Genomic DNA, 27,552 nt, shown 5'->3' with positions numbered 1-27,552 from the left:
AAGGAATAAGAATGTAGTACAAATAATGCTTATATCACTCATTTAGTCAAGAAGTACTTAGCAATTGCTTGCTCTTACCAGGAATTCTGCTAGAAGCTAGACATATAGAGAGAGATAAAACATATTCCTTGTACCCATAGATCTTACTGTCTAGTAGAGGAAATAAATATTTAAGTGGTAACTAGAGAATAGTGGGAAGGTCATGCTTAATCAAGATGTGGTCATGGAGTATGGGGACACAAGGATAGGGATATCTACTTCAGCATGGAATGAAGAGAAATAGAAAACTTAGGTCAGGGAAGGCTTCCCAGAAGAGATGATATTTTGAACCAAGTCCTAAAAGATGACCAGATTGCACCAGGCTGTCTTTTGGGCGGCATGTGAAAGAGCACAACACTTTCTAGAAACAGAAGTCATTTTGTATGGGTAGGGTATGTGTTAGGAGGGTAACATTAGGTAATGCAAATGAAGTGGTAGGCAGAGACTGCAGGATGGTGGACTTGACACCTTCCTAAGGAGTTTGAATTTTACTCTGTAGGCTAAGAAGTATTGTGGGGTTTTATACATGGCAGGATATTATCAGAATCCATGTTTCAGGAATCTACTGATTCCAATGAAGAGAATGTCTCAGGGAGAGGTGGACTGAAGTCAAGTCCAGTGAGGGAAGGACAGAAGAGTGTCCATGGGAAATTATTGAAAATTGTGATGAATGAACTGCCAGTGATATGGGTGTAAAGAAAACAGAATTCCTGGGGTTGAAGAGAGAGAGTAGATACAATGCATCAAACTGGTCAAAGTTTGTGGGAAAATTTTTGGAAAAAAATAAAGATCATGTAAGATTAAAGGAGGTGTTATATTTTATTTTGCTATATTTTGAATAGGGAAGCACTTGGAAAGTTTTATAATTCTTAGAAGTTAAAAAACAGTTTCCAACAGTACTCTTATTTGATCCTCATGACTGCTCCACAAGGTAAGAAAAGCAGATATCATTCCTATTTTACAAAAGAAAAAATACTTCTATTTTTGAGGTGAGAGGTGTTAAATGTCTTCCCAAGGTTAAACAGTGACTAGGCGATAGAGGACAGACTCAGACCTTATCTTCACACCATGGACTGGAGGGTATTCAGTTCTAGAACAGGGCCAGGGCTCATTGGAGACCAATGTCAAATTTTGTGAGTTTTGGGGATATCAAATGATGCATACCATTTCCAGTGTGAATTAAGGAGTCCAAAAACATAAGAAGTGAGTAGTTAATCATCAGGGTCACTTTATGCCCACTTTGGCACAGTCTTGTGGTTTCAAGAGACCTAAGACACCATCCATTCCCTCAAAGGATTCACAGTCAGGTATGCGACAGGATTTTGGTAGAAGTGCATACAACAGGCTGTGGAGCATGAGAGATGTACTGACTAACAGCCAGGAAATTATAGAATGTTTTAGAGAGAAGGTGAAATTTAACTTCAGTCCATATTTATTGAGCAGCTTCACGGGCCAGGCATTTCTCTAGGTACTAGATAAAGTTGCACAGGATGAATGAGAGTTTTTCAGAAAAGGGTAGAAAGGATATTTTAAATACAGGGAACAGCATGGGCAAAGTTAGAGTTTTAAGAGTGTGTGACCCAAACTAAGGAAAAGCCATTGATTCATTGTGGTTGGAGCAAGTACATCAGGGCAGGGTGGGAGAGTAAGCTGAAATGTCAGGTGAAACAGATTATCAGAAGCTTTTACATGCTGTGTCAAGAAGCGAGGCGTTCATCCCTTCAGCAATGGAGGCTTGGAAAGGTTTTAATCCAGAGAATGATCACAGTTCCTAACAGAGTAATTAGCAGATAGGCACTTGATAAATGTCTATTCCCTGTAGGACCAGGGAAATGAGGAAGCGGCTAAAGCTGTGGAGCACTGAATGGATTTGGCTGGAGCAGCAAGATGGCTAGAGAGTGACCAAGATGGGATCACTGGAACCTTAATAAACAGGCTCTTTCAGCTCTGAGGGGAGCCTGAACTAAAGTGGTAGTGGAGGACCTAAGAAGGCAGGGAGTATCATTATAATGAGGAGAGCAGAATTATGAGGAACTGATTACTAACAAGAGGTAGGGCAAGGAGAAGGGGAAGATTATGGATAAAGCCCAGAGATACATAGTTTGAGGGACTGCATACACATGGAAGATGATGCTAACAACCATGAAAAGAGGAGCAGGAGGGAAGCCCAAATGGAAGGATCTCTTAGTCCACTCTACACAGAGAGTATTATCTGACCAATAGGGTCATCAAAGTCAGCAATAGCTATTCATCCAAAAAGACTGCTTTCTTCTAAGTGCCCTTTTGCCCTCAAAGCCATAGTTTTGATCTGTTGTTGGCTGATTCAATACATAAAATGCCTACAAACCAGGGTTTCTATTCTTGGTACTATTGAAATTTAGGCTCATTAATCCTTGGTTATGGGGTTGTCCTGTGCCTTATATAATATCTGCCAGTATCCTTGGACTCTACCCAGTAGATGCTGGTAGGAGTCCTCCCCCTCAGCTGTGGCAACCAAAAATGTATCCAGACATTGCTAAGTGTCCCCTGAGAGACAAAAATTGCTTACACTTGAGAACTGCTCTTATATATATATATTCTATTCAAAAATAGTATTTTTACAGACCCATGACTGGCCTAGCAACAGCCTAAACACAGCGGTATCCAAGAAATCCAAGGCCAGCATCATGAAGGGGTGATTTGTCATTTGTATGCAAGCACAAAGTCACTGTTGGCCAATTTTCATGATGATGTGGTTTTAGAAATTTGGTTTAGATCCTGGAGACATTTTGAATTCTGTGCATAGCCAGTCTGCTTATTTCTTCGTCCAGTGATGAGCGATGTGTATATCAGATGTGAAAGCTTAGGCATACGTGGCTTAGGCATACGTTCTATATGATCTCTATTGCCTCTGCAAATTCAAAGTTGCAAGAAGCTAGTTGGCATCTGCAAGAGTATATATGTGAAAAATATTGACATAAAGGAAAAACATGTTACACAAGGGTGTTACCTTGGGCATTCTAACAAGAAAATTCATCCTTAATAAGTAGGCCCAACCCAGTTAGCAATAAAAAATTCCCCCATGAAAAGAAGATTTTAAGATACACACACACGCATATATATAGCAGATTTTAATCTGCTAATGTAATATATACATTAGATTTTACTATTAAAATATGAATCTGTAGGTATGAGAATGCATTTAAGTTTCTCCTCCTTTTATTATTTTTCTGGGGAAAAAACACACAGAGAGAAATTAAATGCAAAGAAATAAAAATGTCACCACTCATCCCATGTACCACTACCACCACCATCCCCACTGCCTCTACTTTTCTCGATTCAAAATACTCACTTTTCCAGTGTTCAACACTCACTATCAATCTCCTTCTAATTGATTGCAATTATTCAGTGGGAACCTCAAAACGCTGGTGTGGACAGCCAGCCTTTGATATTAGCTGCTCATCCTCTATGGGATGGTTGCTAAGGCTTCTCTCCCAACATCTTTTTCCTGAATAGATTTCACTGTGACCACTTAGCTTTAGTAATTTTAATCTGTGTCCCCAAAGAAGAAGTGTCTACACTTTTGTCTCAAGCACCCAGCAAAGTGTGATCCTTACAATTGAAGGGGATATGAATAAGTGAGGAGAGTTTGAAAGAAAATAAAAGATGATAATATTCAAAACAGATGTCATCTAATTTACAAATCTGACACATAGCCCAGCAGGCCAGATTTTAGACTTCAGGCCAAAAATACAAGATTATCAGAAGAAAAACAATTAGCATCCTAGGGAGAATGAAAAACTGAAGCAGACAGGAGCCTTCTTTGTGCCAAGTCATTCTGAATTAATTGGGTGAGTTTTATTAGATGCACTAGGTAACACACTTGCACTTTTCTTATTTGCATGTTTTCGAGAGAACATTTATATCTAAACAATAAACCAACAGGAGAGCCAAGCAAAGCATTTAGATTTTGAAACTAATTCTGGGGAAGCAAAAAGAGGTAACAGCAATTACGGATTAAAAAGGAAAGTGACAAGATAAGAGAAAGGATCTAAACCTTTCAGAATCTTGGGAGCCCTGGGTAGCCTTCTGGGCAGCCACTAACCATTAAACCTTATGCCAGCCAGGACCCAGGGGATGCGTAGAAGGAGAGTGTGAGCTCCTGGCAACTGTGTGCCGGCCGAGCATTCAGGTGGTCATTGGACTAGAAGACACCTTTGCCCAGTGCATGTGGTTCCAGGGAGACTGCTCTAATCAGGCACCAACAGATTTGGGGACAGTTTGTCACAAGTTGTCTTAGTAGGTGGTTAGGCTCAGACACCAGTCGGGGATGGAAACTTGGAGGGATGGAAATTATGAAAAGAAACCGGGGTTGGCAGGAGGTCAATAGGCAAATTGAGCAAAGACAGGATGAAAGGATGGCAGTGGGAAAAGACCTAGGGAAAGCAGAGGACAAGGAGGAAGGGCACCTGCACACAGCCCCAAATCCCTGGCCTGGGTGGGGTGTGTGTGTGTGTGTGTGTGTGTGTGTGTGAGGGGATTTACAGTTTGCTCCAATCCAGTTTTCAAACCCTAGCCAAAGCCTTCAAGTTGTGGGGGGAAAAGAGCTGCTTATAAGAAAAGTTTTAATGTGAAGCATGTGGCTAAAGCTTTCCCAGACCTCTGGCTTGGTTCAGTGGGTGGTATGTTGTTTTGTTGTTTGGGTGGTAATGATGGCAGTAGTGGTGAGATTTTTTTTTTTTAAGATTTTATTTATTATTGGACAGAGAGAGAGATCACAAGGAGGCAGAGAGGCAGGCAGAGAGAGAGGAGGAAGCAGGCTCCCCGCTGAGCAGAGAGCCTGATGCGGGGCTTGATCCCAGCACCCTGGGATCATGACCTGAGCCGAAGGCAGAGGCTTTAACCCACTGAGCCACCCAGGCACCCCAGTAGTGGTGAGATTTTGCGTTGATTCTTTGTTTTTAAGAATCAAGTCCAGGGGTTGGGGGGAGGGGGAATGAAAGGTAAATTATGGCCAAAGCAAAAGTATAAATCTGATTTTGATATAAATAGAAAGAGATGACACAATGGAGAGAAGGCAAAAAAACAAAACAAAACAAAACAAAAAAAAACAACCCACAACAGTGTGTCAGGGAGAATGAAGAGAAAACAGAATAAGGAGATGATGTCCTTAAGGAATGACTCCAGGAAATCTATCCTTCTTGGCGTGTCCCCAGAGTTTTGGTTTATCCTAAATTTCATGCAATAAACATCAAAGAAATGGATTACAGGGAAAAACCAGGGATTTGAGTCGGCGCGTGGCCTGAATGTGTAAGCAAGCAACATGGCCTGCAAAGACTCTTTTCAAAATGTGAGACCTTTTGCTACCTGTGTTCCAGAGTTCCCATCTTGATACCCTGGGGATCACGTCAGAGCCTAGGTGTACTACACAGTCCCTGAAGGCATTGCTCAAGAGGTTGAGAGTGGTGGCTTTTTACTGGGTCCACAACAGAAATCGCAGAGAGCGGGGACCAGGTTCTTTCCAACTTTGTAATGGAGGATGTTATCCTTAGGTCTGACCATGCCTTTAACTAGCTCCTACCACATGACAGATTTTGTGCTAAGGGCTTTCAACTACGTTATACTGTTTAATCCTCACAACCGCAAAGTGGTATGTATTAGGATGACAGAGGCTTCCCGTTCAAGTGTAATAGAGTGAATCTTGTGGGCAGGTGAAAATACAGGAGCGAACTCTATCCAATCTTTACTCCCCTCTAGGTCCTTGGTAGCTCTTGCAGGGGCAATAGTGCAAATGCCCAGACATCAGCTCATAGAATTTCCTGCCATAGTCCAGTAGATCTCAAGTGTCAGCGTGGATGAGATTTATAGTGCTCACAGTACTTCATGGATAATTCAGAAAAATGTTAAAGGATTGTCAAGGGTGACTTTGCCTACTCCTCCCTAAAGTGATACTTCCCTAACCTTTATCATTATCTTCCAGAATGCCCACTTCCTCCCTCCTTTCCCTTTGAAGGTTTCCCTTCTCTAAGACTCCATTTTGGTACCACTTCCCCAGGAGGTGTTCCCCACCCATCCCTGCCCACTCTGACCTTCTCTCCTCTGAGCCACTACAGTTCATACCGCCATTCCACACCCCTGCACCCAAGGTCGCGCCCTGAAGTGTTAGCTATCTTTCTGTGGGCCCCTCCAGTCTCCCCCCCATACCTGAGAGAGCTAATATTCACAGCCTGTGCTCTATAGAAGGAAAACAGAGTCTTAAAAATGCTTATAAGAGTTCCTACCTTTTTTAGGCAAGACATTTTTTTACAAAGAGAAATTGATTCTTTGAGTGCAACAGTTGGCTCAGGGAATATGAGGAGGTTCAGGATCATAATTAAAAACATCTGATATTCTGGTCAGCATTGCCCCCTGCTTAGGAAAAGCTGAATGTAATTTCACCCCCACCAAGGTAACCAGAGTTTTAATTTAAAAACAGTATATCTTTTCAATCTAGAGAGTTCTACACTGGCCATTGTCTAAAAAGTGAATTTTAACAGCTATTTGTGGCAGTAGCTGTGGCTGTTTTGCTCCATGCATAGGGAAGGAAGGGCTTTGGGGTTTTTCACCCCTCTTCTCACCGAGGAGATTAAGTCTGACATGTGGTACCATTTATGTTCCATGTGTTGTTCATTTACTCCACCATTTGTCCTTCCTTAAAGCAGCATTTATGGTGATGTGAAGGTCCTTAAAGGTATTTCAGGAATTCGTTTATCAGCAAGAGATGGAGGTGGGAGACATCATTATCAGCTTTGGAGACAATAAAGCAAGCCCAAGGAGGGTGAGGCCCCAGAGGGGCTGGCTCTGAAAGTGTGGACAAAGAGAGGTAGAGATGGGAGGCGGGGCAGCCCTGCTAAGGAGTGGGAGCCTGGGCAATTGCAGCTTAGGCAGGGGATCCTGGCCTGTAACACAGAAGTGTTTAAAAACACAAGATACACCAAAAAGGGAAAGAGCTTTTCATCAAGCTCCTACGGCTTGGCTTCCTATTTCAAACAAGACAGGAAACACCAAAGCTTTAGCCTGGAGAAAAGGAAAAAGTGCACTTGTGGAAGAAAAAGTGGGAAGGACTTGACCCTCTATAGCCTTTTATAGGAGAGGTAACCCTCTCCAGCTTCTTTTTGGGATCAACCAAAATTGCACTCTGAGTTTGCTATTCACATCCCATTTCCTGAGTTTTGAACACCTTTTCAGTTTTGGCTATAGGGGATGCCAAAATTCATTTTTCAGATCCCTGTGAAGGGTTTGTTCAATGATTATATGTCAACTCTGTTCTGGTGTCTACTCCCATAGAATGTTACTCAGAGATGTGAGGGTACAATAACTTCTGTTGGGGACTGCATTATCACGAATGCCGTTATATGTATTATTTACCCCTGGGGTAGATTCAGATGCAGCCTGAACCAAACAGCTCCATAGAGGCAGTGGGAGAGCGATGTCACATGGGTGTGCTCTGGAGAAAGATACTTCCGGCTGGGTTTACTTGTCGACCTTCAGTAAGTTCCTGAACTCCTCTGTGCCTAAACTGCTCCATCTGTAAACGGAGACAGTAATAGGACTTGCCTCACTGGATTATGTAAGAAGTCATACGTGCAGCGAACTTGAATGGTGAGCGGCTCATTCATAGAAAGCCCTCACTAAGTATTAACTGCTAGCATTAATACTCTGTTCCAAGTGGGCATTATCGTAGGTGATTTCCCTTAGCATGTCCGTTATGTCAGAGCTACTGAAACCGTAGCTCATGAACCAACACCAGTCTGCAAACTATTCCTTACTAACCTGTGACAAGGTTACTACAGAGATTGAAAATAAGAGTTTAGAACTTTTACAGCAATATGACGTTGGTGCAACCTCCAATGCGTGATCAGCAGGCTTATACTCTGTATGTCTTTGTTTTCTTCCTTTTATTTCTCTGATGATTTATTTTTATTGTATTTCACAAAAATATTGGTCTGTGACATCTGAAAATTAAATTATCAAACAGCTTGTTCTGTGCCACAGGTAGTTTAAGAATCACTGCTTTAGATCTTCAATGTAGCTGAACCCAGGCAAAGCTTAGAACTCTCTTCAGTTACTGGTATTTTGCTCTCCCAACCTTCCTTTGGGACCTAAAGAAAGAGCTTTAATAAATGAGAGAGAGTGAACACAACACTTCAGCCATGGCGGAGATCAACTATTGTGGGAAAAATAGTTCTTAATGGTATTCAGTTTTACCACGAGGCAAAAGGTGGATTTTGTATTAGGGTGAAGGCTGTTGCCTAGACTTGGCTATAGGCAAATGCTGAATTCTAGGTAGACAGTGTTTGAATCACAGCATTTTGTGTAGTGTTCTGTCCCCCGCTCAGTCAGTAGTGTGTTTTGACTGACTGTATCGCCCCATTTCTAGGTAGCTATCCATTTCAACCAATTAAAAATGGGATAAGAGATCATATTTGTGGTGGAACCTCTGAGAGGGTGTATCAAAAAGGACTACTTAGTCATTTTCCTGTTCTTCCAGGAAGAAAGCTGGCAAGCTTGTCAAAAGCTGGCAAATGACAGTGTCTCCACTTTTTTCCTCTGCAGGCCCCATGATTCCGTTTTCATGGTAGATGCCCTCACTTCAACCCCATTATCCACTTACATCCCCAAGACAGTAATGTTACCCTAGAAAAAGAGGAGCATGTCGTTTTTACAGTTCTTACTCCTGATTCAAAGTGTTGTGGTGACATTACCTCTTCACATCTTTATGTTCCTTTATAGTTGAAAAGTGCTCTTGTACCTTGTGTCACATCCAGATGACAATGTGTTAGGACCCAGCAGCCTTCTGTTAAGGCTGGCCTGCCCACTCTAGTCCTGGGAATCCCGACTAAAGACTTAGGGCACATCTGAACCTCCCACAATGGCCAAACTGACAAGGTACATTTACCTTAGAATCGATAAAGACCTTTAGTGGCTTGAGGAAGACAAAGCTATGAGATGGGAACCACATGCAGTACTCCAAGTAATGCATGGGTTAAGTTTCACCTGGCTGCAGAATTAGTGAAACCCTTCTCAGCATTTTCAAGGGGAATGCCTGGATCCTGGTCTCATTCAGATTCTGTTCTTTCATTGTCTGGGCCATTTGCTTCTCAAACTTTAATGTGCCAGTGAGGTACCCAGGGATTGTGTTAAAATGCACATTCTGATCAGTGGGTCTGGAGTGTCTCTTGAATTTCTGCCTCTCCACAACTTGCAAGGTGATACTGACACTGCTGGCCCTGTGAGCCCACTTTGAGGGCAGGGGCTTTGCGCTTTTTGCTCATCCTTTTTCCATATTCCATTCTCTCTCCTGTGGGCTGAATGAAAAGTAAGCAATTGGCTGAGCATCTGTGTTAGAACAGTCACTTCCTCATAGCAGGGCTTTCAATTTTTCTTCTAACTGCAAGGAATCCTCTGTCTACAATTGCTCAGAATTTATGCTTACTATACAGAGTTGTTGTTGTTGTTGTTGTTGTTTTTAACCAACTATTTCTGCATCCCAGTAGCAAGGTTCACTATCTTTTTGTCCATACTCTTTAAGATGCTGTGGGAGTAAGAGCATTGTATGGTCCCCCCAGCTGTGAGCAAGAGAAGCTCATCTTCCAGGTTTGGTATCACCTACACAAGCCACCTTCTTTTGGTGTCACATGTCCACACAGCCTAGCAGCCACCCAGGGTTTTGCCATTTGACTTTTTCATGCCCATTCTGTGTGTGCTACACTGTCAAATCCATCATATAATGCTTTCAACAATCTGATGGTACTCTATCATTAACCCCATTTTTATAGGACAAAAATGAGACTTAGATTTATAAAGGGATTGACCACATCACAAATAAACAGGAAATTGGAGTCATAAACCTTCCGGTAAGACTATGTTCAGTTCATTTCCCCACAACCATCTCTTTTTTTGAGAACCCTTTAAAAATATCTTGTGTGAATGAAATAAACCATAGAGTTGTTTCATTTGAGGCAAAGTTGTACTAGTGGAGTGACTGGACCCCATATAACCGGGCATCTCCTGGTCTCTGGTCTTACCCATGAAGCAGGTCAGAAGCAGACTAGAGTACCAAGACCCAGACTTATCATTGTCCTTTCCCGTAGTATTGGAGTGTGGCTGTTCCAGCACTGTTTACTTCTCACAGTCCCAGAACAGAAGAGTGCTGTGGAGCTGGGGGATCCTCTGTCATTCTTATGATGACTGATGAGCCAAGAAATTGCTAAAGAGGAAGGAACACAACATCCTAAGAATTTAGGACTCCATTGTGGATTTGATCCCTCATGCTCTCCTACTTCTCTTCTAACAAACTGAACTTTGCAGGAGTACATATTCTGGACATGGGATCATAAGCCAAGATCATCAAACTTTAACAAATATTATTTTTCTTTGACCTAAGGAGCCAGGAGGAGAGGCTGCCAGTCTCTCCACCCCTGCAGGCTTCATAGTATCATCTTTAGTAAGCTTAGTGAGAGCAGTGAGCTAGCTGCCCAAGGGCTAATTTGTTTCCAAAGGGAGTCATGCTCACACCAGAGGGAGGTAATTTGGCCTCCCCCTGAGTATCCCTAGAGGTACTTTTAAAAACTTTACTTTGGCAAAAAGACTAGAAACTGTTCAGACTGGAAATCATCTGAGCCTCTTAAATGTAGCATGTTGAGTTAAAGCCAAGTTAATATTTAGGGGATTATAGAACTCTGACAAAGATTTCTGTAAAATTACCTCTGAAGTTAAAAGTGACAAATGGAAGAGAAATAACAACCCCTTGCATGAGCCCAACCCACTGGCCCCTACCTCCACCCCCAACAAGTAAACACACTCAGGACCCATGGCTCCATCCACGCTTTTGCATTTGTAAAGCATTTCCATGCTCTCCAAGGAAAAAAGAGTTTACCTCAAAAAAAGATTTTGGTCCTGAACAAATTCTCTCCTGTCTTTTTAGACCAAATTTAAAATCTAGGAAAAGTGAAGGAGCATGAATGTTTACTATAAACTTAAACTTCTGTCTACTGTTTCCTGACCTACCAACCTATTGGAACCAAAATGTGTCCTAACTCCCTGCCAGCAAAATTCTATAACAAGACCCAGGTGGTTCGATGACCAGTGACAAAAAGTTCTCTTTGGTCCATCTTGTGGCTCTTTCTGCCTTGGTGACTCTTCATGACCACCCCTGGCCCCTGACTTCTAAGTTAATGAAGCTTTAAATCATGAAAACAAGGAAGATTGTGTATAAAAGGAAGTCTTTGTGGCGAGAATTCTACTTCCCAGTAATGCTCATTAACCTCATATATAGCGATCACTTCTCTGGCCCAGATATTTTATTGTCATTTCTTCACTCTTCCTATTTGACCTTTTGCAAATCCCTCATTTTACTCCTACTTTTGCTCTCTGCTTCTCTATATTTGATATTTTCCAAATGATACCACCCCACCCTCTACCCCTTATAAGCCAGAAGAAGTGGCCAGTGCCTCATGGCCATCTAGTAGAACTCAGGAGGTTTGGGGGACCCAGAGGGTAGGCTGGCTTAGTAAACCAAGGTGATCTGTATTCATTTAATCAACAAACACTTCAGGTACCTATGTGTGTCAAGCAGTGTGCCAGATCCAAGGAAACAAAGATGATCAGTACAGGTTCCTGCCCACCCAGCAGCAGGGATTTACCCCAGACAGATTTAACAAATAGAAGTACAGGACACCCAATTGAACTTCAGATAAAGAACAAATAATTTTTTGGTATAATCATTTTAGTCTAGTATTATACACTTTTAGTATATCCCACTAGGGGTATACTCACACCAAAAAAAATTAGATTGTTGATCTGAAATTCAAATTTTATTGGGTATCCTATATTTTACAGGCAACCCTACCCTAAAAATACCTACCTGACTTGCCCCTCTTGTGGTGAGTAAATGTATAGGGATAACCCATAACTTCTCTCATGCCCAAGTCCCCTCCGAGGGATGTTACAAGGCAATCTAAGAATGAAAGAAGGCATGCCCCCAACTACAAGAGGTCTGACTGCTGGCTTCATAGCCAACACCTGGTAACTAGAGACAGGGGCAGAGAAAGGGAGCTGACTGTCCTCTCTTAAAGTCTGTTGCCATGGTGCTCTCCAGGGGACATTAATTCCCTCCAGGATATGGAATATTGGTCTGCCTGTGTCCAGACCACTGATGTGTTCTCTACATATTAACATAAGAGAGACAAGGCTGATGAAGTTTCCAAAGGAATAATAATAATAAAAATAATAATATCAGTTAATAATAACTGTCATACTAATAAAATCTAATGTCTTTTGAGCAGTGTGTTATCTGTTAGGAACACTACTTCATTCTGTTATTTCATCTTTGCAACAACATTATGAGTTAAGTACAGTTGTTTTCCCTATTATATAGATAGGGAAATTGATATAAAAAAGTACCAAAATCAAATGAAGATCTCTCTAAGTAAAAAATATATATATTTTATATTAATATTTATATAATATTTATATTAATATATATAAGATATATATATATTTTTTAAAGCCAGAAACTGATCCAATAAAATTATCCAGGAACATTTAATATAATCACATGAAATTCAAAGTGTTTTGGAAGAAAATACTGTTAACTGTTGTTACAACCCAGAGCTTTATGTAGAAAGAAAAAAATTGTGAGTTTGTAAGAAATTCTTCCTCTAGTAAGTCGTATGTTTTTAGATTTTAAAATTTGCATAATGCTCAATGTCTAATGTATGCATATTGAGTGTACTTTATACCTTAAAAAATCATTAAGTTTTAATAATCTCAGCTATGGAAATTTCTGAAATAAAGTTCAAAAACTTTAAGTGAGTAATATTCTATTACAAATATATACACATCACTTCTTTATCACTCATCTATGGATGGATACTTGGGCTGCTTCTATAATATAGTTATTATAAATAATGCTGTAATAAACATAGAGGGGCATGTATCTTTGAATCCATGTTTTCTTACCTTTGGGTTAATACTCAGTAGTGGAATTACTAGATCATATGGTATTTCTGTTTTTAACTTTTTGAGAAACTTCCAAACTGTTTTCCATAGTGGCTGTACCAGTTTGCTTTCCTACAACAGTACAAAAGAATTCCTCTTCCTCTACATTTTTACCAGCACTTGTTGTTTTGGGGTATTGAATTTAACCATACTGATAGGTGTTAAGTGATAGCTCATTGTGGTTTTGATTTGCATTTCCGATAATGAGAGATGTTGAGCATCTTTTCATGTGTCTGTTGGCCATCTGGATGTCTTCTTTGAAGAAATGTCTGTTCATGTCTTCTGCTCATTTTTTAATTGGATTATTTGTTTAGTGTTGAGTTGTTTAAGTTCTTTATATATTTTGGATACTAACCCTTTACTGGATATGTCATTTGCAAATATCTTCTCCCATTCAGCAGGTTGCCTTTTAGTTTTATTGATTGTTTCCTTGACTGTACAGAAGCTTTTTATTTTGATGTAGTCCCAATAGTTTATGTTTGTTTTTGTTTCCCTTGCCTCAGGGGACCCATCTAGAAAAATGTTGCTATGTCAAATGGCAGAGAAAATCCTACCTGTGTCTCTTCTAGGGCTTCTATGGTTCTAGGTCTCATTTTAAGTCTTTAACCTATTTTGGGGCGCCTGGGTGGCTCAGTGGGTTAAGCTGCTGCCTTCGGCTCAGGTCATGATCTCAGGGTCCTGGGATCGAGTCCCGCATTGGGCTCTCTGCTTGGCAGGGAGCCTGCTTCCCTCTCTCTCTGTCTGCCTCTCCGACTACTTGTGATTTCTCTCTGTCAAATAAATAAATAAAATCTTTAAAAAAAAAATAAGTCTTTAACCTATTTTGAGTTTATTGTGCATGATGTGAGAAATTGGTCAAGTTTCATTCTTTTGCATGTGGCTATCCAGTTTGTTCAAGAGACTTTCCTATTGCATCTTCTTGTCTCCTTTGTCAAAGATTAATGGACCATATAATCGTGGGTTTCCTTTTGGGTTCTATTCTGTTCCTTTGATCTATGTGTCTATTTTTGTGTCAGTACCATAGTGTTTTGATTACTATAGATTTGTTGTATATCTTGAAAATGAGGATTGTGATACCTCCAGTTTGATTCTTTTTCAAGATTACTTCAGTTGCTCCAAGTCTTTTGCGGTTCCATACCAGTTTCAGGATTATTTGTTCTAGTTCTTAGAAAAATGCTATTGATATTTGATAGGGATGGCATTAAGTCTTTAGATTGTTTGGGGAAGAATGGATATTTTAACAATATTTATTCTTCCAATCCATGAATATGAGATATCTTTCAATTTATTCTTGTCATCTTCAATTTCCTTCATCAGTGTTTCATAGTTTTCAGGGTACAGGTCTTTCACCTTTTTGGTTAAGTTTATGCCTACATATTTTATTATTTTGGTGCAATTGTAAATAGGATTTTTAAAAAATTTCTCTTTCTTCTACTTTGTTATTGTTATATAGAAATGCAACTGATTCCTGTATATTGATTTTGTATCCTTCGACTTTATTGAATTCATTTATCAGTTCTGGTAGGGTTTATTGTAGGGTTTTGTTTTGTTTTGTTTTGGTGGCATTGTTAGACTTTTTAATATATAGTATCATGTCATTTACAAATAGTGAATGCTTTACTTCTTCCTTACCAATTTGGATGTCTTTTTATTTTTTTTTCTTGTCTGATTGCTGTGGCTGGAACTTCCAATATTATATTGAATAAAAGTGATAATAGTTGACTATCCTTGTCTTATTCCTGATGTTAGGGGAAAAGTTCTCAGTGTTTTACCATGGAGTGTGATGTTTGCTGTTTTTTCATATATGGCCTTTATTATGTTGAGGTATGTTCCCTCTAAACCTACTTTGTGGGAGGTTTTAATGATGAATAGATGTTATACTTTGTCAAATGTCTCTTCTGCATCTATTTAAATGATCATATAGTTTTTATTCTTTCTCTTGATTATGTGTGTATCACATTGATTGATTTATGAATATTGAACTACTCTTGCATCCCATGAATAAATCCCACTTGATTGTGATGCATGATTTTATTGTTGGATTCAGTTTCCTAGTATTCTGGTGAGGATTTTTGCATTTATAGTCATCTGAGATATTGACCTCTTTTTTTTTTTTTTTTTTGGTAGTGTATTTATCTGGTTTTGGTATCAGGATAATGCTAGCCTCATAGAATAAATTTGGAAACTTTCCTTCCTCTTCTTTTTTTTTTGAAATAGTTTGAGAAGAATAAATATTAACTCTTCTTTAAATGTTTGGTAGAATTACCTTTGAAGCTCTCTGCACTCTGGACTCTTATTTGTTGAGGGTTCTTTGATTACTGATTCCATTTCATTACTAATATTTGGTCTCTTCACATTTTCTGTTTTTTCCTGGGTCAGTTTTAGAAGGTTTTATGTTACTAGGAATTTATCCTTTTTTTTTCCCCCGAGGTTGTCCTATTTGTTGGCATAAAGTTTTCATAATATACTCTTATAATCCTTTGTATTTCTGTGCTGCCAGTTGTTATTTCTCCTCTTTCATTTCTGAATGTTAGAGTTTGTTTGATTTCTCTCTCTCTCTCTTTATGACTCTGGCTAAAGGTTTATTAATTTTGTTTTTCTTTTTAAAGAACTGGGGCCTGGTTTCATTGATCTGTTTCACTGCTTTTTGTTTTGTTTTTAGTTTATATTTCATTTGTTTCTGCTCTAATCTTTATCATTTCCTTCTTTCTACTGATTTTGGGTTTTGTTTGTCCTTCTTTTTCTAGATCCTCTAGGTGAAAGATCAGGTTGTTCATTTGAGATTTTCCTTGCTTCTTGGATTGGTCTTTATTGCTATGGAACCACTTTTCTTGTATCTTAAGGGTTTTGAACAGTTGTGTTTTCATTTTCTTCTGTATATACATATATATTTTTTATTTTCTAGTTGAATTCTGGGTTGACCCATTCATTGTTTAGGAGCATGTTATTTAACCTCCATGTATTTTTGTTCTTTCCAGATTTTTCTTATTGTTGATTTCTAGTTTCACAGTGCTGTGGTCAGAAAAGATGTGTGGAATGACTTCAGTCTTTTTTAATTTGTTGAGGCTTCTTTTGTGGCCTAATTTGTGATCTATTGTGGAGAATGTTTCCTGTGCCCTTGAAAAGAATGTGCATTCTGCTGCTCTAGGATGGAATATTCTGAAGATATCTGTTAGAGCCCTCTGATCCAATGTGTCATTCAAAGTCACTGCTTTCTTGTGGATTTTCTTTTGGATGACCTGTTCAGTGGTGTGCATGGAGTTTTAAAATCACATACAAACATATATACATACGTAATACAATAATGATTGTATTTTAGAAATATTTTATTTATTTATTTGACACAGAGAGATCACAAGTAGGCAGAGAAGCAGGCAGAGAGAGAGAGGGAAACAGGCACCTTGCTGAGCAGAAAGCCTGATGCGGGGCTGGATCCCAGGACCCTGAGATCATGACCTGAGCTGAAGGCAGAGGCTTAACCCACTGATCCACCCAGGCGCCCCCAATAATGATTGTATTATTATCAGTGACATATTTATATTTGTTATGAGCTGTTTTTTGTATTTGGGTGCATATTTACAGCTGTTATTTACAGCGGTTATATCTTCTTGTTGTATTGTTCCCTTTTTGATTATATAGTGTGTTTCTTTGTCTCTTGTTACAGTCTTTGTTTTAAAGTCTATTTTATGTAAATATTGCTACTCCGGTTTTCCTTCAACTTCTATTTGCATGATAACTGATTTTCCATCCCTTCATATTCAATCTGTATATGTGTCTTTAGGTGTGAAATAAGTCTCTTGTAGGCAACATTTGGATAGGTCTTGTTTCTTTATCCACTCTGTCACTCTATGTCTTTTGATTGGGGTGTTTAGTCCATTTATATTCAAAGTAAATATTGATAGGAATGTATTTATTACCATTTTGTTATTTGTTTTTTTTTGTTGTTTTTGCAGTTTTTCTCTGTTCCTTTCTTCTCTTGCTCTTCTCTCCCATGGCTTGCTGATTTTCTTTAGTAATACACTTGCATTCCTTGCCTTTTTTGTTGTTATTGCTTATCTATTACTGGTTTTTGATTTGTGGGTACCATTAGGTCTGTATATAATATCTTAAGCATATAATGGTCTATATTAAATTGATGACCCTGTAAATCTGAACCAGTTTTTACTCCTTTATCCCCACATTTTAGGTATACAGTGACAAATTTTATATCCTTTTATTTTTTGAGTTGCTTGACTGATTTTTATAGATAAGATGAATTTTACTGCTTTTGTGCTTCCTACTTTTCTTACACCTACTTATGTCTTTTCTTTCCACTCAAAGAGTCCCCTTTAACATTTCTTTTCAGACTGATTTAGTGGTTATGAATTTCTTTTACTTTTAAAAACTCTTTACTTCTCCCCCCTTTTTTTTCCCAGCAGTTTTTTTTTCTTTTTTATTTAAATTAACATATAATGTATTATTTGCCCCAAGGGTATAAGTCTGTGAATCATCAGGCTTACACATTTCACAGCACTCACCATAGCACATACCCTCCCCACTGTCCATAACCCAGCCACCCTATCTCTACACCCCCACCTCCCAACAACCCTCAGTTTGTGTGATGAGTTTATATCTCTTTCTTCTATTCTGAACAATAGCTTTGGTGGATAGAGTATTCTTAATTAGAGGGTTTTTTTCTTTTAACACTTTGAATATATTATACCTCTCTCTTCTAGTCTTTCAAGTTTCTCCTGAAAAATCAGCTGATAACCTTATAGAGACTCCCTTGTATGTAACGTTTTCTTTCCCCTTGCTGTTTTTAAAATTCTCTCTTTATCACTACTTTTTGCCACTTAAGTTACTAAGTGTCTTTGTGTGGAACTCCTTGGGTTGATTTTGTTGGGAGTTGTCTATGCCTATTTGTTCCAGATTTCTGTTTCCTTCCCCAGACTGGGAAATTTTCAGCTATTATTTCCTCAAATAAAATTTCTTCCCCCTTTTCTCCTTCTGGTATCCCTATATTTAAATGTAACTGTGCTTGATGGTGTTGCAGAGTTCTTTAAGTCATCGTCATCATTGTCTTCTTCTTCTTCTTCTTTTTATTATTATTATTATTATTATTATTATTATTTCTTCTCTCTCCTCTTCAGCTTGATTGCTTTCTATTACTCTGTATTCTGGGTTGCTGATCTGTTCTGCTTCTTCTAGTCTACTATTTATTTTCTCTAGTGTATTTTTACTTTCAGTTATTGAGTTCTTCATCTCTGATTAGTTTTTCCTTATGTTTTCTATCTCTTTGTTAAGGGTTTCACTGAGGTCCTTTATTATTTTTTTTCTTTATGAGTATTACTTTCAATTCTCCAATAGGAATATTACTCACCTCTATTTCATTTAGCTCTCTTCCTGTGACTTTGTCCTGGTCTTCATTGGGACAATAGCCCAATATTGGGACAATATTCCCCTGTCTCCTTTTGTCTAACTATTTGTGCTCCTTTTTTAATTTTTTTTTATGATTTCTATATTTGATAGGGGAAGGGGCAGAGTGAGAGAATCTTTCAAGCAGACTCCCAGCTGAGTATGGACCCCCAACATAGGGCTTAATCCCATGACCCTCTGAGACCTTAACCTAAGCCAAAACCAAGAGTTGGACACTTAACTGACTGAGCCACTCGGGTGCTCCTGTTTGTGCTCTTCCTAAGTGTTAGGAAAGTTATCTGCATTTCTTGATCTTGAAAGTAGTAACCTTTTGAAAAAGAGGTCCTGTAGTGCCCTGCAGTGCAAAGTGCCTTCTTCACCAGAATATGTTACTTCATGGGTATCTCCTATGTGTGTTGAATGTGCCCCATTTCTTTGGCTGAGCCACTTTTGCTTTCAGCCCCATCTCTCTTTGCCTATTGTGGACAGTGATTGGTACCTGTGTTGTTATTGGGTCAGTTTGGGTCTGCCTTGGTCTTGAGATGTGTCAGACCAGGAATTTGTCAGAGATGCAGTAGAACTGATTAGCAATGTGCTTTCTTATGTTGTCCCTTGAGAAGGTTTATTGGTAGTTAGTGCCTGCATTCAGACCAGATGCCTGCCCCCAACCCACTGGGGGTGATTTTGGAGGAGAATGTGGGGGTGGAACTTACAGTGTTAACATGCTTCATGCAGGAGTGTTGTGGGAATGGACCTTGAATTGCTTTAGAAAACTGCAGCAGGACTAAAGGGGTCATGTCTACAGGAGAACACAGGGGTGGGACATGCTGCCAGCAAATTAGGTGAGAGTGGTCATACTGTGCTGGTTCCCACAGGTGTTCATGTGTCTAGGCTGGGGAACAGGAGAGGGAAATTGTGCTTGTCAGTTCCTTTGTCCCTGGAGAAGTCCTCTTAAAGATGTCTGCTCCTTTAGCACATTCTCTGAGATTAGTAAATAAATCTTCCCAGGTACCCCAAACGTTTTTCAAATTGCTACTTCTAGGCTGTATCTCTACAGAGCTATTTGTTGTGCTGTCTCTTTAAGGGCAGGGAATTGGTTTCCTCTGGCCCTCTGGCTCTCCCAGAGTGGAGCCTGCTGATTTTTAAAGTTCCAGGTGTTAAACCTCTATCATAAGAACTCAGAGAATTAGTCCCCTGTGGTTTCCAAAACCAAATGTTATGGGGATTCATCTTACTTGTGTGGGTTTCCCAGCCCGGGGTGCTTGTTGTGAAGGCCTGTTCCTTCTCTTCATGCCCATGGCTTCCCTTCCTCCTTGGACAGTCCTAGGGATCCATTTAGCCTCTACCATGTCTCTACCCTTCCTATCCTCTTCAGTGTGGACTTTTCTCTACATTTAGCTGTCGAGATTCTGTTCTGCCAATCTTTAGGTCATTTTTTTGGTTATTTACATTGATGTGGGTGTTATCTAGCTGTATCCTTGGGACAAGGTGAGCTTAGGATCTTCCTACTCCATCATCTTCCCCAGAAGTCCCATTGGATCTTTTAAAAATAACCTTAATAATCATCCTGGTTTGTAAAATAACATCCAGTGATAGTACTATCTTTGTTTCATTTGTAACAGTTCAACTTTTAGAATCATCTGGCTGGAAGATGTCAAAACCTCCCATCTGTTGTGGGCAGCCAGTATCATATATATCATAAAGGAAAACATGTTCGTGATTAGCCTTTATTCCCATGTACTGATTCTTGAAATCTACTCATGTATATTTCAATGAAGCATGATATAGATAATAAATTTTGCATTATGTATGCAAAACAATAGGAAGCCTATAAAAATTATATAAGTGTGTATTTAACTTTTTCTCAGCAATATTTTATTAGACAATAAACAATATCCTGGTTACTTAAATGATGATCTACTTGCTTTCCCAGTAGCACCAATTACATCTGTTCCCGGGCTGGACTAATGGGAATTTTAAAAATTGAGGGGCCCCAAACTATGAACCCTCCCATGAAACCAGTACTCCTCTCTGGGCAAGCCAGGAAAGCTGCCAACCAACATTTCCCAGTGCCCAGAACGGGTGAAGTGTAATTGGAAAAAACTGTCACCAGCACTTTCATGTTGATTTTCCCTAAAAAGCAGTGCCATTAGAAAAACCAGAATTGTATTTTCTCACTCTCACCTATGTACTATGCCAGGTCCTTAGGGGGAAATAGCCATATATTTGAAAAAGCCAGGATTGTTTTGTATGTTTGAGACCATTTTTGTTAACTTCTAGGAAAAAATAATAAAGAAGGACAGCCAGGTAAATGCACACAGACAAACCAACAGAATTATTAAGCCACCTTGATGAATGGATTTCTAGGGATGATTAACCCTTATATTTAAAAAGAAAGAATAATAATCTCATATTATATTGATAGTGATTGTTTAATAAAAATTTGGAATGCCTGGGTGGCTCAGTCAGTTAAGCATCTGCCTTTAGCTCAAGTCATGATCCTAGGGTCCTGGGATTGAGGCCCAATAGAAAGGTTTTTCTTATTTCATAATATAAAAGAATCACACTGATTGCCATAAAATTAACAATGCCATGAGTTTATACAGTCCATTTGAAATGTTCTATCAATTTCAGTACAAACAAATCACCCCTTAAAATTTTTCTAAAAAATATCTGGCATTAATTTCATGCAAAAGATATGCTTTTGTAGAACTGGATAAAAATAGGGTAGATAACCATACAAACTGCTTTGTTGGCACACACACACCAATGTTTATACACTTCTAGCAGAAGAAGCTATAGGAACAATTTTGAAGATCTATGTCCATTATTCACCTGAAACTAATGTAACATGGTGTTTCAACTATACTCAAATAAAAAAAAAAAATTTTTTTAAAGAGAAGGAAGTTTAGCACACAGATCAATTCACTATTGGCTGCAACAAAGAGCCCTAGAGTGTGAGTATCAGTGCAGGCAAGAATGAGCAATGGGTTCAGATCATACCTAGAGTGATGTGTACTGTTACGGCTAATCAGAAGCTGAAGAGGATCTGTGTGGTTGCATAAAAAAGTCTCCCACCTACACCGCTCCCACTAGCAGGCCACACATCTGTCAGTTCATGATGGTTGTATAATGCAAGGGCTTGCAAAATGGCCCCATAAAGGTGGTAGGCCATCACACTAAGTAGGATGACCTCAGCAGCTCCAAAGAAATGTTCTCCAAAGATTTAAATCATACACCCATTGAATAGAATGGTCTTTTATAGAACAAATCTATAATCGGTTTGGGCGTATTTATAGAGGAATAGCAGGCATCCATAAAGAAGAGATGGGCTAGAGAAAGGTACATGGGAGACCCCAGTGATGGGCTGGCAGAGATGGTGACTATAATGAGCACATTTCCTACCATAGAAACAATGTATATGACAGAAACTGGAACAAATATAATTTTCTTTCAAAAAAAAAAAGGGGGGGGATAACAAAGTCAGTGTGTAGAGCATGTGGCTTTTTATCTTGGGGTTATGAGTTCAAGCCCCACGTTGGGTGTAGAAATTACTTAAAAACAAAATCTTAAAAAAAAAAATCCCTATGTCCATTGTAGTTACTCAATAAACATTTGCTAGGTGACTAATCAAAAATACATCCGGTAAATTTTTCCATTTTGAATAAGAAGCAGTTAAATAGAGAGTAGCACTGTCTTGACAGTATATGTGACCATCATTTAATGCAATGGTTTTTATTCCTTTAGGAAAAAAACAAGCACTGAGGTTGAAATCCCTGAGAAGCTGGAAAAAATCAAGCTCACTTTGGCTGAAAATGAAGATCATGAAAAGCTGCAAGTTAAAATACAGGCTTTTGAAGACAAAATAAATGCTGAGAGCAATACTCCCAGCTCTATCAGAAGATACAGTTTGGGCCAATTTTCTAAGGAAGAAAGAAAGGACATTAGATTTAACAGGTATAAGCTTTGCTTGACTGGTTTTTTAAAGTATGCACTTCATGTTTGCTAGAAATTATGTTATCACACTGTTATGGGGTGGTTTTTAAATATCGTTCACCTATAGCACTCAACGTCCCATATTTTCATAAATGAAATGGCATTCACCATGCTTCCGTTATTCAAAGATGCTTACTTTATTTTTTATTATTATTAAAAGGAGAATACAGATGGAAAACAAATCTATGGCTTATTTTTTTTAAATACTTTAAATATAGATGTGCTATATAGGTCTTTTAAAGATTTTATTTATTTCTTATTATTTTTTAAAATTGTTTCAATTTATTTATTTTCAGAAAAACAGTATTCATTATTTTTTCACCACACCCAGTGCTCCATGCAATCCGTGCCCTCTATAATACCTACCACCTGGTACCTCAACCTCCCAACCCCTGCCACTTCAAACCCCTCAGATTGTTTTTCAGAGTCCATAGTCTCTCGTGATTCACCTCCCCTTCCAATTTACCCCAACTCCCTTCTCCTCTCTAACACCCCTTGTCCTCCATGATATTTGTTATGCTCCACAAATAAGTGAGACCATATGATAATTGACTCTCTCTGCTTGACTTATTTCACTCAGCATAATCTCTTCCAGTCCCGTCCATGTTGATATAAAAGTTGCGTATTCATCCTTTCTGATGGAGGCATAGTACTCCATAGTGTATATGGACCACATCTTCCTTATCCATTCGTCTGTTGAAGGGCATCTTGGTTCTTTCCATAGTTTGGCGACCGTGGCCATTGCTGCTATAAACATTGGGATACAGATGGCCCTTCTTTTCATGACATCTGTATCGTTGGGGTAAATACCCAGGAGTGCAATTGCAGGGTCATAGGGAAGTTCTATTTTTAATTTCTTGAGGAATCTCCACACTGTTCTCCAAAGTGGCTGCACCAACTTGCATTCCCACCAACAGTATAAGAGGGTTCCCCTTTCTCCACATCCTCTCCAACACATGTTGTTTCCTGTTTTGTTAATTTTGGCCATTCTAACTGGTGTAAGGTGATATCTCAATGTGGTTTTAATTTGAATCTCCCTGAGGGCTAGTGATGATGAACATTTTTTCATGTGTCTGATAGCCATTTGTATGTCTTGATTGGAGAAGTGTCTGTTCATATCTTCTGCCCATTTTTTGATATGTTTGCCTGTTTTGTGTGTGTTGAGTTTGAGGAGTTCATTATAGATCCTGGATATCAACCTTTTGTCTGTACTGTCATTTGCAAATATCTTCTCCCATTCCGTGGGTTGCCTCTTTGTTTTTTTGACTGTTTCTTTTGCTGTGCAGAAGCTTTTGATTTTGATGAAGTCCCAAAAGTTTATTTTCGCTTTTGTTTCCTTTGCCTTTGGAGACATATCTTGAAAGAAGTTGCTGTGGCTGATATCGAAGAGATTACTGCCTATGTTCTCCTCTAGGATTCCGATGGATTCCTGTCTCACATTGAGGTCTTTTATCCATTTTGAGTTTATCTTTGTGTACAGTGTAAGAGAATGGTTGAGTTTCATTCTTCTACATATAGCTGCCCAGTTTTCCCAGCACCATTTATTGAAGAGACTGTCTTTTTTCCACTGTATATTTTTTCCTGTTTTGTCGAAGATTAATTGACCATAGAGTTGAGGGTCCATATCTGGGCTCTCTACTCTGTTCCACTGGTCTATGTGTCTGTTTTTATGCCAATACCATGGTGTCTTGGTGATCACAGCTTTGTAATAAAGCTTGAAATCAGGTAACGTGATGCCCCCAGCTTTATTTTTGTTTTTCAACATTTCCTTAGCGATTCGGGGTCTCTTCTGATTCCATACAAATTTTAGAATTATTTGCTCCAGCTCTTTGAAGAATACCGGTGGAATTTTGATCAGAATGGCATTAAAAGTATATATTGCTCTAGGCAGTATAGACATTTATTTGTTTGTTTATCAGAGAGCAAGAGAGAGCAAAAACAGGCAGAGAAGCATCCAAAGGAAAAAGGAGAAGCAGGCTTTACACTGAGCGGGGAGTGTGATGTGGGGATCGATCTCAACACCCCGGGATCGTGACCTGAACCGACAACAGACACTTAACTGACTGAGCCACCCAGGCGCCTTTATAGATGTGCTATTTTGAGAATGACTGTCAAAAGCCTCTCTTGTTTTCTGATGAAAAAGCAGAAGCAAATGTATGGAAAAAAGAATATAAGTATGTAAGTCTACTATTTTCCAGTTAGTTTTGCCATGAAATTGACTTTTTAATGTCTGTTTTTGGAGGTAGCCTGGATCTTCAAGAATTTGGCTTACTATGTAACTTGTTGCTGATCTATGTTTTTATCAAATCTGTTAATAGCACCAATTCTCAGTTTCACACTCTAGAGGAAGTCATTTTTCCCAACTGTTATTATCCTTTATTTTCCTTCTCAGTGAGTTCTAGCTCAGCTTCTTTACCTGTCTTGGCTTTTTGTATTGTAGGTCAAAGAGTTTGGCTTTGCACACAGCACTAATGAAGAACGAGAGTTCAGATGATGAGGAAGTAGTAGAGAGTGAAGATAAGCCAACTAGCTTCTTTCTTTCAGAAACAGACCCACTTCGCCAAGGAAATGATAAGTTGCCCTTTAAGGCAAACTCTGACAGATCACAGCTGGGAAATTCTTCAGTTTCACACCCAAGTATTATGCATACAGAATCAGAGAATTTGCCAGAAACAGTTAAAGAAAACTGCCAGGAAGAAACTCCAGAAACAACTGCAAGTCCTGTAGAATACCAAGATAAGCTCTACTTGCACTTAAAGGAAAACTTCAGTAAAGTAAAAGCATATGCTATGGAAATCGGAAAGAAGATTCCAGTCCCCGATCAGTGTACTATTGAAGGTATGTGCTCTGAACACCCTAAATGTGAGAAATTTCAGACACCCCTGGGTGGGGGAAAGTCTTAAATCATAAAAATTACCATACCCTGGATTTTTTTTTGCAAAACAGATAGTTTGAAAACAACCTCACAATATTTTAATTGCTTTTCCCACCAATAAGGTCAATCATCTTTTTTATTTCTATTTGAATCTACTTAGGTGCACTGAAGTTCACCGACTCCAATTTTATTCAAACCTCAAAATCTGTTGTTCCTGGTTCTCTGTCCCCAGTGTTTAGGAAACTCCTGGAAGGGTCCATGTTCACTAAAATAGGCTCTGGGGTAGAGGTCCAGTCAGAGACATTTTCCCAACCACGTAAGCATGCAAGGAAGCTAGACACAGCAAGGGGCTTCAAGAGCTTTTTCTCCCAATCATTTAGCAGCATGTATGAAGCAGCTACTGTGTGCCAGGTACTGTGCTAAAAATTCACCTTTGTGTGGGATTTGGCTGTGACCCAAATCTTTGGCCTCTTGGAGAAAAATCATAGTCAGGAGATGATATCTGTCAGGAACCAGTGAGAGTATGAGCTAGTCAGAAATCAGAGAACAAAGAAAAAGATGCCAGGAAACGGGACTTCCCTCAGGTGCACAATTTAAGGAGGTGCCAAAAAACCTCAGTAACATTTTAAGCAAAGACAGGATCAGTATGTCTTGCCAAGCCATACTGGAGCAGAGGCTAAAGGATCAAGAGGTAATATTGATCATGTTTCCATTTATAATTTTGATCTCTTGTTTCATCATGAACTTTTTGCATTCATTTTCATTTTTTAAAAATATTATTTGTCTTGGGCGCCTGGGTGGCTCAGTGGGTTAAGCCGCTGCCTTCGGCTCAGGTCATGATCTCAGGGTCCTGGATCAAGTCCCGCATTGGACTCTCTGCTCAGCAGGGAGCCTGCTTCCTCCTCTCTCTCTCTCTCTCTGCCTGCCTCTCTGCCTACTTGTGATCTCTCTCTGTCAAATAAATAAATAAATTCTTTAAAAAAATTTATTTGACTACTAAATTTTCTCATACTTCTTAAGTTTTTGTGCCCTGTTCCTGGAAGAGATGATAGGTTTGAGGCACAGATACTTAATATGAGTGTTGGATAGTTAAGTATAGCAAGACTTAGAAATAACTAAAATCAATAAAACTCAACACAAACTCTTCACAGTTTTGCGTTTCACTAATACTCTGTGTATTTAAAGCACAGATTGGAGAATATAATGTAAAAGAGGTTAAGTGAATTGCCCAGCTTAAGAGAGGAAGTCTGTAGCAAATGTAAAGTCAGACATGTTTCCATCTGCTAGAATGGTTTTGTTTTTTAAGTTTAGCTTAACGCGTTGAAGCTGTGCTGTGTGGTGAGTTTTAATCTTGTGAAAATGTGTGGAAGTCCTGCAGTTACTTGAAGCATCTAGTTGTCAAAAATACATGCTATTTCTTTTTTTTTTTTTTTTTTTTTTTTTTTTTTTTTAACTTTTTATTTTTTATAAACCTTATTGCCTTGAATTATTTGGGGAGTTTGAGAGTGACTTGGATTTTTTTTTTCCAAAATATTGACTGAATCCATCATCTTTACTAAAAACAAACAAAAATCAACAGGTATTTTCTTTTGATGTTCCCTACTGGGAATGGCACATGCATGCATATATATATATATATATATTTTTTTTTTTAATATATATATATATTTTGAGTATACATTCTTTTTAAATTGACATTTTGGAATTTGTTCACATTTTTGTAATTTCCTGGAAAATTTCTTGCACAGAGATATGTGGGAGGGATTAAAGATTTATATGACTCACTATAAATACATCCACCGAGAAAGGACTCATGCTGACTGCAGGGGACGTGTTGTTATTATTCCCGAGATTGCGTAAACCATTTGGAGAATGCCAGAAGTCATCTGGCTGACACAGTTTTGCTTGCTGTCACGAGATCACTCAGCTCAACAGTATCACATTTCTATCCTTAAAAATTTATTGAAGAAAGATTCAGGCTTAGAAACTGTGTTATGTGTTTTTGGTGTAAAAAAAGGCACATTTGGCCTTTCTTGCTGAATTATGCAAAGTAATCAAGAAACATAAAAACCACTTCCACAACATTTAGAGTTAAAAAGACAAATAGCCATCAGGAAACAACAACAACAATGTAGTAAGAATAGTTTTAGACTGATGTCATAATGTCTATACCATAAGAAAATGATAAAACAACACTTTAAAGAAGTTCTTTTGGTATCATTTTGAAT

General features: G+C 38.8%; 1 protein-coding gene across 7 annotated transcripts in view; it reads left to right on the top strand.

The window, feature by feature from the left end:
• VEPH1 (ventricular zone expressed PH domain containing 1) overlaps window positions 1-27,552 on the top strand; it is a 247,105-nt gene that overhangs the window by 122,294 nt on the left and 97,259 nt on the right. For all 7 annotated transcript variants that reach the window (XM_082685585.1, XM_082685582.1, XM_082685578.1 and 4 more), the window contains 2 exons: window positions 22,201-22,410; window positions 24,890-25,287. In XM_082685585.1, coding sequence (XP_082541711.1) covers window positions 22,201-22,410; window positions 24,890-25,287 — 608 coding nt within the window. The remainder of the gene's footprint in view (window positions 1-22,200; window positions 22,411-24,889; window positions 25,288-27,552) is intronic.

Source organism: Mustela nivalis (assembly GCF_964662115.1).
Source record: "Mustela nivalis genome assembly, chromosome: 1".
In the NCBI taxonomy this organism is placed as follows: Eukaryota; Metazoa; Chordata; class Mammalia; order Carnivora; family Mustelidae; genus Mustela; species Mustela nivalis.
Note: the sequence above shows the minus strand (reverse complement) of the source record. Positions and strands in the feature narration are given on the sequence as shown.